General features: G+C 38.8%; 1 protein-coding gene across 1 annotated transcript in view; it reads right to left on the bottom strand.

Annotated features, from left to right (window-relative positions):
• LOC122734300 (splicing factor SWAP) overlaps positions 1-19,472 on the bottom strand; it is a 128,351-nt gene that overhangs the window by 62,672 nt on the left and 46,207 nt on the right. The window contains 1 exon segment of the mRNA XM_043975012.1: positions 17,811-17,991. Coding sequence (XP_043830947.1) covers positions 17,811-17,991 — 181 coding nt within the window.

Below are 19,472 nucleotides of genomic sequence, written 5' to 3'. Positions count from 1 at the left end.
TGTTTTTTTAGTGAGGCAATTGGGGTCAAGTGACTTGCCCTGAGTCACAAAGCCAGCAAGTGGTAAGTGTCTGAGGCCAGATCCGAACTCAGGTACTCCTGAATCCAGGACTGGTGCTCCATCCACTGTGCCACCTAGCTGCCCCTGTCCCAGTGCTTTTGAGTGACTGTTACTGAATTTGATATATATGTATATATATATATATATATATATATATATATATATATCACCAATAAAAGTTTGATATCTGAATAATATAGGTTATTCGACACAAAAATATAACGCAAGGCCATTCTACAATACATAAGTAATCAAAGGATATGAACAACTTTCAAAAGACAAATTATAAAGTATAAATGACCATGTTAAAATATGCTCAGAATCTCTAAAACTATTGTTACTATTCTACTACTATCTATCATTAATAAGAATGATAATAACAACGATAATAATTTATGCAGAACCTAATATGTGGCAGGCACTGTGCTAAGCACTTCACACATATGATCTAATTTGATTTTCAAAGCAACCTGTGAGGGGCAGGTGATATTATTATCATCATTTGACAGATGAAACTGAGGCAGATAGGTGAAGTGAATTGTCTAGGGTCACACAGCTAGTAAGTGTCTAAGGCTAGACATAAACTCAGGTCTTCCTGGCTCTAGGCCCAGCACTCCATTTATTCTGCCACTTTCATCTCACACCACATAAACTGACAAAAATGACTAAAAATGCTAACAGTCAATGTGGCAGGATGCTAATACAACACTGGTGGAACTGTGAACTAGTCCATCTATTTGGTATATAAACTTGGAATTTTGCAAAAGAAATGACTCAATAGTTCCTACTCATTGGCCTCGTAATTATACTAATGGGCATATATCCTAAGGAAGTCAAAGAGAGAAATGGGATGCTCTATATATTCACCAAAACAGTGAGTGCTCAAACCCCTCCCAGTTTGGCTGTGGTTACTTTCCAAGATCTCATAGTGTTCTCTTGTAAGCATTCTGTGCTCCAACCACACTGACTGACCTGTGCTTTCCCAGCACAGTATTACATCTTCCATTCCTATTCAGGTACAAAGGCTCTTTCTTATTACTAGCATGCTCTCTCTCCTCTTCTTTGCCTCCTTGAAAAAACTTTGCTAGCTCTGTTGTTATTAGTGACCCATCTCCCAAAACTGTTGTACTGATATATAGCATTTACTTGTCTTCCCAAGTACAACTCAAATGCACAGCTCAAGCTGCCTTTCTTGACTGATGAAATCTGTTAGTGAATATCTTTTTTTATAGAGATGTTGTATTCCTCCAGAAAAATGATTGTTTTTTAGAAAAGTGGCTGGCTTTGTTTTTTTGATTTTGTATCCCAGGTAGCTAAAAGAATACCTTACATGGATGAAGCATTTAATAAATACTTTCATTTAATCTAATAAACAAAAGGTAACTTGTACTCCACTATCTCTGTTGCAGAGAATGAAGGTAGAATGATGGAAAATGTTGGGAAAGCTCATTCAGAATTAAGAAATGAAAGAAGGCAAAGACTTATAGACAAGTTCAGATTCCTCTTGCTTATATAGAAAAGAGATCACTTTCTTCCAGAGAGTGCTTCCAGAGCTCGGCACAATGCCTGGCATATAGTAGGAGCTTAATAAATGTTTGTTGACTTTTTCCTAGAAGAGACTGAGAAGGTACTGGACATGGCAGGCAAATATCAGCAAAAATGAAAACTGACTTTATCCTAAGTGGATGGGAAAAGAAAGAATTCGATTACCAACATGGGAATTGCTTTTGAATTAGCTGTTTGTGTACAGCGAGACTACTGATTAGTTATAAATCAAAATCCATAGCAAATTAGAATTAAGGACAAAAACGAGAAGACAACATTGTGAGAAATTACAATAGCTCTAACCCGGGATATTCAAACATGCTATTGACATTATCTCTCCTTTTCATACTGCAAAAGGAATTGATGCTGTCACCACTGCTTATAAAAATATAAACTGATGTAAAGGAAAGCAGTTGCTACAACAAGTAGACCAAAAGAGTCTAGAAACATCTTCTGGCAGGGAGAAATCTTAGTTAAGGGTGACACTAGTTTGGACTATAAATAAATTTTTAAAATGTTAGGGAGGAAGTAGGTTAAAAATTAGAAAGAGCATCAGCTGATAAAACAGAGTGTGGTGTAAGAGAAAGTGTCTGCAGAAAGCTTGGCACAACACCCAAGTATCAAAATCCTATGAAAAGCACTTATAGGTGAAATTAGGAAGTGAAAAACAAAGAGGTTAAAAAAATGCAACAAATATTCCAGTGTTTCTATAGTGATCTATTTTCATTATATATGAAAGCTGAACCACTACACTTTCATTCTAACACTTCATTTCCTGATGTGGTATATAAAGCCTAAATAGTACTTAAGAAAATGAACTTCATAGCACCTGGACTAGATCAATTATATACTGGAGAAATCGGTTTTGGAGGAGACAAAATTCTGAAAGCATGGAGGGATCAACTTCTATGATAGTTGGTGATACTGAATGATTGGGGAAAAAAGACAGTATTACTACAGGAAAAGATGTAAATTGTGAGAAATAAGTATTAATAATCTTGGGGGGGACCCAGTGATCACTTCAAATTTAGTAGATGTAGGCTAGGAATGAAGGAACTTGCCCATGGTCACAAAGCTACTAAGTGTCAGAGGCCAGATTTGAACTCAGGAAGATGAGTCTTCCTGACTCTAGACCCAGTGCATTATCCATTTTGCCACTTACCTGCCCAACTAAAATCTTGGTAAATTATTATTTGCAGCATTTTCTTGAGATTAGTAATTTAGTTGAAAAGATATTAGTTGGCATTATCTGTCCTTGATTTAATTCAACAAAACGTGATTAAGGTACTGTGAATACAAAGACAAATGTGGAATGGTCCCTGACTATAAGGAGTTTATGAAGCTATGTTGTCTGTCTGTGATCACTGTTTGCTTTTCTAGATGTCCTGTCTATCCCTTTTATAGAATTTTGTCAAGAATTAAAGTTATACTCTATGGTTTCCAGTATAAATTCCAATCTTTTCCCTTTTAAAATTAGGACATTCAACCTTCTCCAGTCCTAGAATAGCTCTTCCATTTTCTATGTTCTTTGAAACACTAATAAGAATATGACAAGTATTTAAGTGCTAAAGTTACTCTAGGCTCGGTGACAAACTCATTAAGGACAAGTGGGTACTCTCCTACTACCTCTCCATTAGCCATTTTTCTTCCATCCTTTCCAGTTGAAAGAACCTTTTCATTAACAGAGAAAACAGAAATAAGAGATTTAGTCTGGTGTTATCTGTTTTTTGTTTCAAAAGTAATAGCTAATGATAGTAATAGCTAGCATTTATACAGTACTTTAAGGATTGCAAAGTGCTTTACAAATTTTGTCTCATTTGATCCAATTCACTCTATATTAAAGCCCAATCCTTTCTGAGCAGTGATACTCCCCAGTTTAAACCTGTTCTTTTCCAAGATAGGTACTCCGAGTCCTCTCTTCTTTCAGGAACAAAGAAAAACCAACTAACATAGTCACTAAATCTGATAGGATATGCAACATTCTACACTCTACCACTTTATGACAATAATGTAAATGAAATAATGTAAATGAAAATGACAATATAAAGTCGGAAAATCAGGTTAATTGCAATGACCAGTCTTGATTCTAGAAGACTCATGATTAAATACATTTCCCTTCTCTTGGTAGAAAACCAAGAAACCATTAGCTACACTGTTTTTTGGCAGAGAGCTCTAACAGATGTCCATCCTCAACCATCACTCCTGCCCCTCCACTGCTAATCTGTCAGTCATTAAACATTTATCCTACTATGTGGCATCGGATGTACAAATAAATGCAAAAGATAGTCATTTCCCTTGAGCAGCTCACAATCCAATGGGGATACAACAAGCTAACAAATATGTACAAATGAGCTACGTACAGGATAAATAGGAAATAGAGGGAGGGCACTAGAATTAAAAGGGACATAGAAAGGCTTCCTTTAGAAGGTGGAATTTTAGGTAGGACTTGAAGGAAGCCAAGAAGCAAAGATAAGAATGGAGAGCACTTCCAACATTGGATGGACAGAGAATATGCCTGGAGCTGAGATGAAATGTCTTGCTTATGGAAATAGCCCAAAGGCCATTGTCACTGCACAGAAGTCACCAAGATCTAAGACTAGTAAACAAATATGGGGGTGGGGTGAAGGAGAGGGCACTTGTACAGGGTAGATTATGAAGGACTTTATTGCCAAACAGGATTTAGCATCTGATTCTGGAGGTGATAGGGAGCTACTGAAATGTATTGAGCACGCCACTGAATTTGAGTTTTAGGAAAATTTTTCTGGCTGCTGAGTGAAGATGGATCGGGGCGGGGGGAGGAAAGAAGAGACTTGTGGCAAGCTATTGCAATAGTCCAAACTGGAGGTGCTGAGGAGCTGCACCAGAGTGGTGTCAAGTATCAGAAGAGAAAAGGGGGTCTATTTGAGATACGGTGCAAAGGTGAAATAGATGGGCCTCGACAAAAGGTTGACATAAGGGATGAGATGCTGAGGAACACAAGATTATGCCTGGGTTGCAAACCTAGTGAATTACAGAATGATGGTGCCTTCCACAGTAACAGGGAAGTTTGGAAGGGGGTAGGGTTTGGGGGAAAAACAATGAGTATAGTTTGGACATATTGAGTTTAAGATGTCTACTGGACAGCCAATTCAAAAAGTCTGAAAGGCAGCTGGAGGTCAGCAGGAAGGTATGGGTAGGATAAGAGGATTTGACAATCATTAGCACGGAGACAATAATTAAATCCATGGGAGCTGATTAATCACGAAGCAGTATAAAGGGAGAAGGGAAGAGGGTCCAGGGTAAAGTTCCGTGGGACAACTATGTTTAGAGGGCAAGATCTAGATGAGTCATTTAGCAAAGGAGACAGAGAAAAATCACTCAGATAGGAGGAGAAAACTAGGAGAGAGGGGTGTCCTGAAAATATAGAGAGAAGAGAGTATCTGAGAGAAGAGGGTGATTGACACTGGGCTACTGAGAGGTCAGGAAGAATTGAGAAAAGGACACTAAATTTGGCAACTAGATCATTGATAACTTTGATGAGAGCAGTTCTTGGTGGAATGAAAAGGCTGGAAGCTGGATTGTAAGGGTAATTAAGAGAGTGAGAGGAAAGAAAACAAAAGCTTTTATTGTAGACAACCTTTTTGAAGAGTTTAACCAGAAAAGAGAGAAGAGGATCACAGTGTGGATAGAAGGCTTGTGAGGTCTTTTTTTTTTTTTCCCCCAGGATGGGGGAACCATGGGCATGTTTGTAAACAATAGAGATTGGAAATAAGTCAGAATGAAAATGAAAAAAAAAATAAGCAATTTGTTGGAGAGGATGGAACAGAACGAGATCACTTGTGCATGTAGAGGAGTTAGCCTTGGTAAGGAGTAAGGCCACTTCATCATATGATATGGGGGTAGAAGAGGAGAGAAGGGTAGAATGAAACTGAGTGACAGAGGGGAGAAGAGATGGTCTCATTTTTTTTTCTGTAAAATATGAGACAAGGTCCTCAGCTGAGAAGGTGGGAGAGTGGAAATCATGGGAGGTTTGAGGAAGGATGAAAAGGCTTGGAAGAACTACAGTGGAGAGTGGGAGAATAAATTGAAAATGGAGGTAGACCAGGATTGCCTTGCAGCAGTGAGGGCCCAGTTGAGGTCTTGTAGCATAAATTTGTAGCTGACCCAGTTAATTTTTCTACTTTTGTTCAGCAGCCTATGCATAGGAATGAAGTTAGAAGATGGGAGAGATTCAAGGCGGAGGTTTGGCAGGGCAAAACTGCAATTATGATAAGGGGGCCAGGGTATGTCAATCAATTCTCTATGGCTCCAATGACCATTTTTCAACTTAAAGACCTAAGTATACCTTCTTGTTCACCACTTCCCTGTGTTGCATCCCCAATTAGGACAAAAGCTTCTTGAAGGCATAGGTGATTTCACTTTCCCTTGGCACATAAGTGCCTAATAGTTTCTATTCAGTCTTACTGTACAATACTATTTTATTCTCTTCCTTGTCTTTTATCTTTCATATTCCCTTTTAAAAATAGAATAGCATTTTTCTTTTTCTTTTTTTTGCGGGGCAATGGGGGTTAAGTGACTTGCCCAGGGTCACACAGCTAGTAAGTGTGAAATGTCTGAGGCCGGATTTGAACTCAGGTACTCCTGAATCCAGGGCTGGTGCTTTATCCACTGCGCAACCTAGCCGCCCCAGAATAGCATTTTTCCAAATTACAAGGGCAACTTTTACAATTCATTAAAAATTTTTTTGCCTTCCAAATTTTCTCATATCCTCCCTTGCTAAACCCTCCCTAAGACCAAGTAAGCAACCTGATATAGGTTATGTATATGCAATCATGTAAAACATAGTTCTATATCAGTCCTGTTGTGAAAGACACAGGCCAAAAGAACCACACACAGAAAAGTGAAAATAATATGTTTTGATCTGCATCAAGACTCCATTAATTCTTTCTCTGTATGTGGACAAAATTTCCTATCATTAGTCTTTTGGACTTTGTCTTGGATTGCTGTAATGCTGAGAAGAGCTAAGTCATTCATAGTTGATCACGGCACAATGTTGCTAATATTGCCGATACTGTATTATGTTAAGATTATTGTAATTTTGCAGACCGACTGGGATGAGCCACACCTGGCCTGCCCTGAGTGATGTGTGCTGCTGATGTCAGCAGGAGAAACCACTCTCCACAGGCAGTTTTGAAGGAAAAAAGGGGTTATTGAATCCTATTGCTTGATTTATCAATGAACACAGAGCATATCCAGCAGTTCAACAGCTAAAGAAGTAAAAGAGTCCAGAGACAACCAGAGTCCAGTTTTCCTGATGACATCTAACACTCCAAGAAGACAAGATCTCAGCCTTTAAATGAACAGTTTTGTTTTCCTTCTGTTATTACATATACCACTTGTAAAATGTAGTCAAGAGGCTGTGAGGCCCCTTTCTTACCGGCCTGGGAGAAATATCTAAAAAGGCAGTTTGGAGGGGAGGGAGCTTTGGACCTAGAGGTCCCTCATTATTTCCGGGGCCCGCGATTAACTCTCCATATATTAAATTTGGCTCTCACAGTATACAATATTCTTCTCATTCTGCTTATTTCACTTTGGTCCGTTCATGTAAGCCTTTCCAGGGTTTTCTGAAACCCAACTGTTTTATCATTTCTTTTAGCACAATAGTATTCTATTCCATTACTTTCAATTGTTGGGCATTCCCTCAATTTCCAATATTTTGGAGTTTTCCAATTCTAATTCTCACAAAAAGAGCTGCTATAAACATTTTTGTACATTTAGATTCCTTTTCTGGTTGTGATTTTGTGATCTCTTTAGGATACAGACCTACTAGTGGTATTGCTGGATCAAGGGCTAAGCACAGTTTGATTGCCCTTTGGGTATAGTTCCAAAATGCTCTACAGAATGGTTAGATCAATGCTCAACTCCACCAACAGTGCATTAGCATCCCAACTTTTATCCAACATTTATCTTTTTCCTTTATGGTCTTATTAGCTAATCTGACAGGTATGAGGTGGTACCTCAGAGATGTTTTAATATGCATTCTTTAATAAACAGTGATTCAAAGTTCTTCATATGACTTTAGATAGCTTTGATTTATACATCTGAAAATTGCTGATTCATATACTTTGACTTTTTTATTCCTTTTGAATAAGTTATATCCTTTTCTTTTTGCAGGGCAATGGGGGTTAAGTGACTTGCCCAGGGTCACACAGCTAGTAAGTGTCAAGTGTCTGAGGCCGGATTTTGAACTCAGGTCCTCCTGAATTCAGGGCTGGTGCTTTATCCACTGTACCACCTAGCTGCCTAAATAAGTTATATCCTTTAAGAGCTATAGTTCAAAATGTATCACCCAAACCAGATTCTGGTAAGCTGTCATCTAAATGATCTTTCTCAATAGGTTCAGTACCTGGTTTATAGTTTTCCTCTCCATTCTAACGCCTTCCCTCATTCTAGAGGCCTTCAATATTCATGTTGTTCATTCACTTACCCTAACTTCCTCAATTTCTTCCACCCTCATGATGTACTCCTTTACTTGATCTCATAATACACACAAGAATGACTGTACTCTTGGTTTTGCCACAAATGTTTGGCTTCCAGGTTCAAGAATTCCCAGTTTCTTTTATCTGATCATAATCTTTTATTTTTCTACCTCTATTTTCAAAATGTACACTAGGCAGTTGGTGTTTTTAGGTTATATAGTTAAGACAGAATAGAGATATGGGAATCTTCTGCAGAGGGTTGATAACAGAAAACATGAGGGCTGATAAAAACACCAAATGAGAGAGTAAGGAGTTAAGAGTAAGAAAGAATCAACTCGGGGCAGCTAGATGGCACAGTGGATAGAGCACTGGCCCTAGATTCAGGAGGACCTGAGTTCAAATCCGGCCCCAGACATTTAAAACTTACTAGCTGTCTGACCCTGGGCAAATCACTTAATCCCAACTGCCTCACTAAAAAAAAAAAAAAAAAGAAAAAGAAAAAAAAAAGAAAGAATCAACTCGCTACAAAGAAAAGAAGGCTCAAGGCAAAGTCTTGAAATTAGATACTTGGACATGACCTGGATGAAAGTTTAGCAAATGATACTGTAAAGGAATGGTCATACAGGTAGGAGGAAAACAAAAGACAACATAGTAACAAAAATCCCACAGAGGATAAAGTATTCCAGAAGAGGTGGTGGACAACAGTATCAAATGCAGCCGTGAGGTAAAAAACGATAAGGATCAAGAAAAGTTTACTGTTAATGGGAGAAAGCAACTGTAGCGGACTTAATAGTTAGAAGTTGTTTCAGGTTTAGAAGAAAAGAGAGGGGCAGCTAGGTGGCACAGTGGATAAAGCACAGGCCCTGGATTCAGAAGGACCTGAGTTCAAATCCAGCCTCAGACACTTGACACTAGCTATATGACCCTGGGCAAGTCACTTAATCCTCACTGCCCCCCCCTCCAAAAAAAAAAAGCAAAAAAGAGAGTATGTGGAAATGCTCATATAGATGATTATTTCAAGTTTAGCTGAGAAAAGGAGGAGGGATATAGAATGATGGCTTGTAGACATGAGAAGATCTAGTGAGGCTTTTTTAAAGATAGGGGAGACTTGTGTGTGCTTGTGGGCAGTAGAATAGGAGTCGGCAGACAGGGAAAGATTAAAGATGAGGGACAGTAGGGGTAATCTGCTGGAGAAGCAAGAGAGGAAGGATCACTGAGGGCATAGGTAGAGGGGTTGGCCTTGAGTGAAGGAAGAGATGTTAGAGGGATGTAAGATGAGGAAAGAAATCTCAGCAAATAGCCTCAATTTTTTATTGTTGTTATAAATTATGAATCAAGGTCTTCAGCACAGAGGGTGGGGAAAGAGCAGTATGGGAGGAAGAAAAGGTCTGGAACACTTGCTCTGTTGATTGTGAAAGGGATTCCATTAGAAAGGATTAATAGGACTGCCTTGTCGTATTAAATTCCCACTTGAGATGAAGTAGTGTAAATTTATGGTGGACTTCAGCATTTGTGAAGGACATTGATAAATGAAAGGCTGTTCAGTAGAGGGCAACCAGGGTAGTGAAAAGCCTCTAAAACTGGAAATATTGGGAATGTTTAACTTGAAAAAGAGACTACATGAATCAAAAAGATACCCATTTTCAAATATCCGAAGTGCTATCATGTGGAAGAGGGCTTCTTTTAAGATAGGAAAAGCTGGATGGCCATCTTAAAGGATTATTTTATAGTTGATGTTCATTCAGGTATAGGCTGTATTATATGGTTATTGAGGTCCACTTAAATGCTAACATTTTGTGATTTTCACTCATTCCATATAGACAAAATTATCAAAGTTCTGTATAGCAGCATTATCTCTTCTATACAGAAATGCTTCTTTGTAGGTCCAATTTATATGACTCAGGTTGCCATTAACTGCTTGCAGCATATCTAAATATCCTTAGTATCTCAAAGTCAACATTTCCAAAAGGAAGCTCATCATCTTTTTTGGGAAGCTTGCATTTCCCCTCCCCCACTCCCTTGTTTTCTGTAGAGAGCACCATCATCTTTTGCAATGTTTTCCTTTCAACTAGTTTAGCAATGAGTCATTCTTCACTCTTCCTTCTCCATCTACTCTATATATCCAATTAATTGCCAAGACTTAGCAAAATAAAGAATCTATCTTTTGCTTTTGGAAAAGGGTATTCCAAGCTCTCCATTCCTTAATCGTGATGGCTGCTATATCATGTGTGATCCTGGCTCTGGCTTCTTGGTACTTGAATGAATTTGTGCTTTCTGGCTGCTTGACCTGGAAGCTTTGGATTTTGCCTAGTATATTCCTGGGAGTTTTCATTTGAGGATTTCTTTCAGAAGGTGACTGGCTGATTCGATTTCCACTTTATTCTGTTCTGTTCTTTTCTTTTTTAAAAATAATAAACATTTTTATTTAAAGTTTTGAGTTCCAAATCCCGTCCCCCCCCCACCTCCTCCCTAAAGCAGTAAGCAATCAGGTATAGGTTATACACGTGCAATTATGTAAAACATTACCATATTAGTCATTTTGTATAAGAAAACTTGAATAAAAGAAAAAAATTAAAGAAACAAAGTGAAAAATAGCATGCTTCAGTGTTGAATCATTATCAGTTCTTTCTTGGGAGGTGAATAGTATACTTCATCACTAGTCTTTTGGGATTGTCTTGGATCATTGTATTGCTGAGAAAAGTAATTTACAATTCTTCATCAAACAATATTGCTGATACTGTGCACATCATTCTCCTGGTTCTGCTCACTTCCCTATACATCAGTTCATAGAAATCTTTCCAGGCCTTTCTGAAATCATCCTGCTAGTCATTTCTTACAGCACAATAATATTCCATCACCATCATATACAACAGCTTATTCAGCCATTCTCCAATTGATGGGCATTCCCTTGATTTCCAATTCTTAGCCACCACAAAAAGAGCTGCTATTAATATTTTTGTACGAATAGGTCTTTTTCTCTTTTGGGGGGCTGTCTTTGGGATACAAACCTAGCAATGGTATTGCTGGATCAAAGGGTATGCACAGTTTTATAGCCCTTTGGGCATAGTTCCAAATGGTTTTCCAAAATGCTTGGACCAGTTCACAACTTCACCAACAGTGGATTAGTGTTATGGGCAGTTTACTTTTAAGATTTCTTGAAATATGATATCTAGGCTCTTGTTTTGGTCACAGTGTGCAGGTAGTCCAATCTTAAAATTCTTTTCTCCTTGATCTGTTTCCCAGGTAAGTTGTTTTTATGAGATACGTTATGTTTACTTATAATTTTTTTTTCAGTCTTTTGACTTGAATGTTTGTTGTTGTTTCATGAGTCATTTGGCTTCTATTCAGTCCATTCTAACTTTCAAGGTGTTTATTGCTTAGGCAAGGCTTTTTAACTCTTTTATCAATCTGTTAATTCTCCTTTCATATCTTTCTTCCTTAGCTCCTGCCTCTGCTCATTCTTTCACTTCTTTTTTTTTGCGGGGCAATGGGGGTTAAGTGACTTGCCCAGGGTCACACAGCTGGTAAGTGTCAAGTGTCTGAGGCCGGATTTGAACTCAGGTACTCCTGAATCCAGGGCCGGTGCTTTATCCACTGCACCACCTAGCCGCCCCATCTTTCATCTAGCACTCATTTCATTAACAAAATCTCTTTTAGTTAACTCATTTTAAAACTTTAAAAAATGTAATAAACATTTTAAATAAACAAATTCTATCCCACTGTCCCCTCCCCTGAGGCAATAAGTAATCTGATATGTTATACATATGAAATTATGTAGAACATTTCTATATTAGTTTTTTTGTATAAGACTAGAAGAAAAGAAAGTTAAAAACAGCATGCTTCAGTCAGTTCATGCTCTGAAGGTAGATAGGATGCTTCATCATCAGTCCTTTGGGATTATCTTGGATCACTGTATTGTTGATAAGAATGAAAGATATTCACAGTTCTGCATCGAACAATATTGCTGTTATGGTGTATGTTTTCTTGGTTCTGTTCACTTGACTATACATTAGATCATGTAAGTCTTTCCAGGCCTTTCTGAAATCATCCTGCTTATCATTTCTTATAGCACAATAATATTCCATTACAATCATATACCATAGCTTGTTTAGCCATTTCCCCATTGATGGGCATCCTTTTAATTTCCAATTCTTGGCTATAAATATTTTTATATAAATAGGTCATGGAACAGGGTAGAAGACGACAAAGCAGTCAGTTGACACTTATGTTGCTGTTAAGGTGCCAGTGTATAGGTCTGGAGATCCCTGGTAAAGGTCTGGGACCTGTCTGTTCTGGTAAACAGCCTGGGGAATGCTTCCCAGCATCCATAGAACTCTGTCTCCCTATGCTGACTTGGACTGGAAAAAAGACTCATTGTAACTTTGCTTTGGATTTGCTCTGATATGTTTTCTAGATCTGTTTGGAGGAGTTTCTGAAGGAAGCTTGCAGTATAACTTCCTTCTACTTTGCCATCTTGGCTCCTCATTAAGGTTGAATTAAATATGGACAATATGTAAATGTGGAAAGCACATTTAACAACTACCTCAGAAGCACAAGCCTGAGGAAGCACAGTTAAACAGAGGGTAGTCTGAAAAAAGACTTTGGGAATTATGGTAGAATGCAAGCTTAATATGAGTCAACATTATGACATGGTAACTGGGAAAACTAATGCAATTTCAGGCTATATGAAGGTACATTTTCCATGACTAAGGTGACAGAGAAGCTATATTCTGTTCCGGTCAATCACATCTTCAGTACGGTATTCAATTCTGGAAACCACATTTGATGAAGGACATTGAGATGCAGCAGAGCATTCATGGGAAGAAAAGCAAAATGATGTAGGGTGGCTTAGTAACATGTGGAAGAAAGTTGAAGGAACTGGGATTACAAAAGTTTTAGGGGGAATATTAATAGGTGTTTTCAAGCATTTGAAAAGCTATCACCTCTAAGAAGAATTAAACTTATTCTGCTTTATCTGGAGAAATAAATTGGGATTGAGAGTGATGATGATCGATTGATGTTTAAAAAAAAAGAAATAAATTGGAAGCAGGTGCAGATTGCAAAGTGGTAAATTTAGGTTCACCATAAGGAAAAATCTCATTTAATTATACTACAAGATGTCTACTTCCAATGATTCAGATCACAACTTATTCCCATGGCTGTGTATCCTGTGCAACTGTTTTCCCACCACTTTACCTCAGGCAGTCCTAATATGGTTAAGATTCTTCCTTGAGATCTTATGATTTTGTGAGGACACCAAGGGAACAGTCAGGCTGTCTTTTCACCCCTTGGCCTTTTTTGCCAGGTGACCAACATACATTATAATCTGATCATACATCTTGACTCTTTGGTGATGGGTAGAATTTGGTAGAGTTCAACTCTACATTGTTCTCTTCTCTTGATTCTCCCACACCCTCATAACATCACCATATGTGTCCTACCTGGATCACTCCCATCTTTGTTTCTACGTATGTGTTGCTAGATGATAGTGGAGAACATCATGCAACTCTGCTGAATAGGTCCATTACAAATTTATGTCATATAGCCATAACTAGGTCTGTATTACTGCTAGGCAATCCTTTTACATCTAATTAACTCAGTAATACATTCACTAGTGGTTCCTTTTTACCCTCTTATCTAAAAAAATTTGCTCCTACTTCACAGAAAAAATTAAGACCATCTGCCAAGGATTTCTTGTTTCTAGTCTTGTTATTCAGATGTCTTCTGCCACTATTTCCTCTTTCAACTGTATTTCATGTAGTGAGGCAGTGCTTCTCTTTGCAAATATTAACCCTTTTACATGTACAAGGGGTACTACTACATCTTCATTAGACTGCCCCATCTATTACCTTTATTCTCTCACTTACCTTCAATCTCTCCCTGTGTACTGGCTGCTTCCCTACTGCGTACAAACCTCTCTACTTTTCCTACATCCACAAAAACGACTCCAGCCGTGCTATATGGTCCCATTTTCCCGTCTTTTGTGGCCAAACTCCTTGAGAAGGATGTTCTCTCTCTGAGCTCTCTTTTCAGCTCTGTAGTCTAGCTAATGATCTCTTAACTGCCTAGTGCTTTCCCCCCATTTTTATCCTTTTTGACCTTTCTGCTTTTGATGCTGTGGATCACCCATTTCTGGATATCTTCTTTGCTATTCTCTTCTCTCTAGGCTTTTGGGACACTACTCCTATCTACCTGCTCCTTCTCAGTGTCTTTTGTTAGGTACTTACTAGGTCAGACCCCCTAACTGCAAGTGTCCCAGAGGGCTCTACCCAGGACCCTCTTTTCTTCTCCCTTTAAACGACTTCATTTAGTAATCTCAGTTTCAATGCATCATCTCTATGCTGATGATTATCAAATCTACTCATCCAGTGCCAACCTCCAATCTTACATCTTCAATTTCCTATCAAAGATCTCAAACTGGTTGTCCTGAAGAGATCTTAAACTCACTATGTCCAAAAGTGAACTCAATATTTTTCTCTCCAAAACTTCCCCTATCACCACTCTCCTAGTCCCTCCCAGGCTTACAACCTCTGTGTCACCCTAAACTCATCTTCTCTGTCTCCCCCCCCCCCCGGTGCCATATCTGTTGCTAAAACCTGTTGATTTTACTTTTGAAGCACCTCTTGCATATGTGCCCTTCTTTACTCTGATCCTGCCACTACCCTGGTACAGACCCATATCTCCTAATGTCTGGACTACTGAAATAGCCTACTTGTTGGTCTCTCTCCACTCAGCCACCGAAGTGATTTTCCTAAAGTTCAGGTCCAACCCTATCATTCCCCTGCTCAATAAACTACAGTAGCCCCATGGAACCTCTAGGATCAAATCTAAAATTTCTGCTTGGCATTTGAAGGTACCCATAAGCTCGATTTCCCTTACTTATCTCATATCCCCCTCTACTTTGCGATCTAGTGACTCTGGCCTCTTTGCTGTTCTTCAAATAAGATACTCTCTCTCCCAATTCTAGGTATTTTTACTGGTTGTCCCCCGTGCCAGGGAATGCTCTCCCTTCTCATCTCCACCTTCCTTCAAGTTCCAACTAAAATCCTATCTTCTGTAGGAGCCCTTTTCAATTCCTCTTCATTTGAGTGTCCGCCCTCTGTTGATTATTTCACAATTACCCTGTACATAGCTGCTTGGACTAAGTCTCCCCTATTAGAATGTGAGTTCCTTCAGAACAAGGATTATCTTTTTCACCATTCCTTCTATTTTTATTTTTAACACAGTGCTGGGCATGGATAACATCCTTTACAATAATTCTTCTACACCGTCATGGGTTGCAACTTACTATGAGTCTGTTTCCCTGACCAACAACTTTGACTCTTTCAAGGTTATGGCCTTCAAAGATTTGTAGACGTCCAACATCATCAGAAAATCACCAGGTTGAAGAAGATGGACCTTTACTTCCGAGTTACAGTGCCCCAGCCATATGTGTCTTCATATCTGAAATTCCTCATGATGGAACTCACCACCTCCTCACTCTTGCCTTAGAGCTTGCTAACTAACTCTGCTCACGTGTGAGTCTGTGAATTCTCCAGTAGCTCATACTGTTGCCTCTTTGTGTCATTAGGATTCAAATATGTGTGCACAGATACTGTTTCCCCGTAGAAAAATGTGAGCTCCTTGAAGGCAGGGAACAGGTACTTAACTGTCGAATGAAATTATACAATATCTCTTGGGACCTAATGAAATCTCCTAATGTCACTACAATGGATACATGTACTTTTGAATCCAGCAAGAACATTTCACTGCTTCAGAGAAAATGGTGGAAGAACCTGTTTAAATTAGGGAAAACTCTTTGGGAGTATTTTCAGTGAAATGGTCTTATCGCTTTTAGCAGCCCCTTTGAAGGCCAGACTTTAGTGCTGGCACTAAAGGGCTTGGTCAGTCTGAAGTGCTGACTCCAATTTGGCAGTATCTCTGCAATCCTCTTTTTTAGTACCATTGCTGCCATCTTTGAGGAATCACTGTCATACCTGCCAGGGCTACCGCAATAGTCTGAAAGCACTTCTGGCCTTTACTCTAGCCCAGGGAGGTTCCTACCCCTTTTTTGCATCACCACCCCCCCACTGCCCCCAATCAGTCTGGTAAAGTCTATGAACCCTTTCTCATATCACAACTTTATATGTATAAAATAAAACACATAAGATTACCAAAGAAATCAATTATATTGAAAGTTATCAACATATTAAAAAGTTTGAAGCTCTCTTGTTCAGAACTCCTGCTATAATTCCTATTTCATAATACTGCTGGAATAATCTTTCTCATAGAGTGTGGGATAGCAGCGCTCTCTCAGAAGACTTCAGTGGCTCTACTGCTTTCTGAATAGAGTTGAAACTTCTGTGCCTGGCATTTAAGGTCCTCAACAATCTGATGCCACCCTAGCTTTCATTGTATTTTATGTAACTCTCCTTCATGAACACTTCAGTCAAATGCATGTATTTTCTGCCTGCAGAAATACTCAGTCCTTCATGCCTTTGCTCCTGCTCTTCTCTATGCTTGTAACAGTTTTCCTTCCGCTCTTCGCCCACTGAATTCCTATCCAATTTTTTAAAGTTCAACTCAAATGCCACTTTCTCTAGGAAGAGTTTCTAATGACTAATGAGCAAATCTCCCCCTCAGATCTCACATTCCACTTTGTTTGGAAAGAACAATGGATTTAGAGCCCAAAACCATGGGTTTAAAATCCAGCTCTGCTACTCTCTGTGTGATCTTCGGCAAAGTTACTTGGCCTAGTGACCAGGCTTCAGTTCCTTCATCTACAGAATGGCGGGGCTTCTGTAGATGTAGAAAACCCCTTTTAATTCCAGATGTGGTCAGCTGAAAACTTATCAGGCAATACTGTGCATCACAGTCATTTTTGTTGATCTTATCCCTCCCAGACCTTGAGGGCAATAACTATCTCACCTAAACCTTTTATAGCAATCAGTATCCACAAGGCATTTCATGTTTGTTGAAGAATGGATATGGAAGTCTACAGGGTGCCTCAAACTGGACTAAGGAAATGTTATCTGATAGAAATCAGTCCTTAGAGGTGAAGGGCCCAAAGATTTGTATATGTCTATAGACAGTTTATTTTAGCCTCAGTTATGTCATTTGTACAATAAGTAACAATAATACTTAATACATGTATTACCTTCCTCAGGGTTATTGTGAGCATAAAATGAGATGATATATAAAACCTTTCATAAAACTCTTTATTTGCACTCTCAGTTCCTAGCACAGTGCTTGGCATATACATAGGTTTTCATTTTGAGGTGAGGGAGGATGGGGAATGGTTTTGGTCTATTTAGGAGCTTTGTGAGTAAACTCCCTCTCCTAAGACTGATCAACAATTGTTTCGTAACTTCTATTTCTTAAACAGTTTCCTGGGACATGGAGAGGTTAAGTAGCCTGTTCACAATCAGGCAGTTAGGTCAGGCTAAATACATGCCATGTGTAAGCACTATAGAAATTTTAATTATAAATATTCTATTGCTTCCAAACTGGTTGAAAGTATCTGAAAATTTGTTTTCCTAAGCATTTTATCTTTTCCCTTTAACCTGTTTCAAACAGATTAGCTAATGAAAAGGGAACTTCAGACAAGCTTGTCTGAAATGAGTCATTAGTAGACTGACTTAACAATAACAACCAGTACCAAACACTAGTATATGATATGCTATAATTCAAAATTCTTCCTTGCTGAATTTATAATGGAAAACAAAGGAACAGGATCAGATTTCAGTTTTAAGACTCATGGCAACTCACCTTTCACCAATTTGCCATCACTGACGACTTTACTGGAAGATGACTCCTTTTTTGCCCCGGAGGCACCCTTTCCTCCTGTATCAGCAGCGTCTTCAGACCCACCCTCTTCTACCACTTCACGGGCACTTTCTGGGGCAGGCTCTGCCGGAGCCTCTTCTGCTACAGCTGTTGCTGTTACAACCTACAGAGATTACACATTACCCAAATATAACTTGAGTGATAATAATTATAATTCTAAAATTTGGAATTAAGCAAGGCATCCATTTAATTTGACATTAGCATTTTGATAACAGTGTGTACTTTATCTGACAGAAAAAGAATAAGAGGAAGAATAAAATATTCTTCCACAAGGTCTGATGCCCATGGATTCTCTCTTAAGACTAAAGTAGTTTGAGAACCATTGTTCAACATCTTTCCTTTGGAGATTCTGATGACCAAAGATGATATTAGAATGCTAAATTATCCCCATCTCCTTCAGATGAGTCAATTTCCTTTAGTCTGGACATTCAAAGATAGAGGACTGCAGACATCTACTGATAAGCAAGTTGTATCTCACCCCTCCGCCAAAACAGGTATAAAAAGTTAGGACTTCCATGCTGTTGAGAATAAAAACAGAAGAAAGGCCAATAAGAGGGATAAATTAAGGAGACAAAAAAACCGCTTTGAATAGGGATACAATAACATTTTTTTTTTGACTGACACCAAAGTCAGGGAGAAGGCAGGGAAGATGACTAGATAAAAGCAGTAGTAATGGAGTGGAGGGAGGTTATTTCTTTTCACTATTACCATCTCAATAATGTTAAGAGCCCTATAGGTGCTCCAGTTGCTCAATTTGACATATAAAATGTTAATATAAAGATTGACTTAAAACCTGTTTTTCTAGAAACCTAATATTCACAAACAAATGAGCTATCATTGTACTACTCTCAACTTTTCATGTCTCCATGATCTTACCAACGTGGGATATTTCCTCCCCCACCCATTATTGCCTTTACATCCCGGACAGTTCTTGATTCTATCTTTCTATAAATCACTTATAAAGGAGAGACCCAATGTACTGGGGGTCTCCGGGTTCTTTAAAATTTTGTGGAAGCAAGTACACCACTGGGCTTTCCATTGGTTCCTGTTCACTCTTGCTAAATGCCCTCAATGATGCCTTTTGTACCACTTCCTGAACTAATCTGTCATTGGTTCCAGTTTATTTTCATCTACCATGCCTTCTGGGTTACTGCCAATTTAATTCTGAGATTATGATCAATTCAAATTAGAAGTCACATAGACATATATATATATATATAAGGAGAGTAGCAGAGTGGCTTGGAATCATTAACAAGACAGTATAATTCCTTAAAAGCAATCCAGGCTGTTACTTTTACATCTGTGATTCCTCCTTGTCTGGCCTTGGATCACTGTCCAGGTCAGAACACTGAGAGGCTTCTTAATGGGCTGGCCATTCAGCATCACACCAAATTCTGGGCAACAGGCGCTCCCCACTCACAAGGGCACTTCCTGTGCTGACGGCCAAGCTGAATTCTTTTGGGTAACCAGAGATCGCAGGAGTGGCTATGTGGTGCAGCAGATAGAGCACTGGGCTTGGAATCAGGAAGACTCATCTTCAGGAGTTCAAATCTGATCTCAGACACTTGTTAGCTGTGTGACTCT

This window comes from Dromiciops gliroides, chromosome 1, assembly GCF_019393635.1.
Source record: "Dromiciops gliroides isolate mDroGli1 chromosome 1, mDroGli1.pri, whole genome shotgun sequence".
Classification (NCBI taxonomy): domain Eukaryota; kingdom Metazoa; phylum Chordata; class Mammalia; order Microbiotheria; family Microbiotheriidae; genus Dromiciops; species Dromiciops gliroides.
The sequence above is the reverse complement of the archived record's forward strand: the minus strand, read 5'-3'. Positions and strand labels throughout refer to the sequence as shown.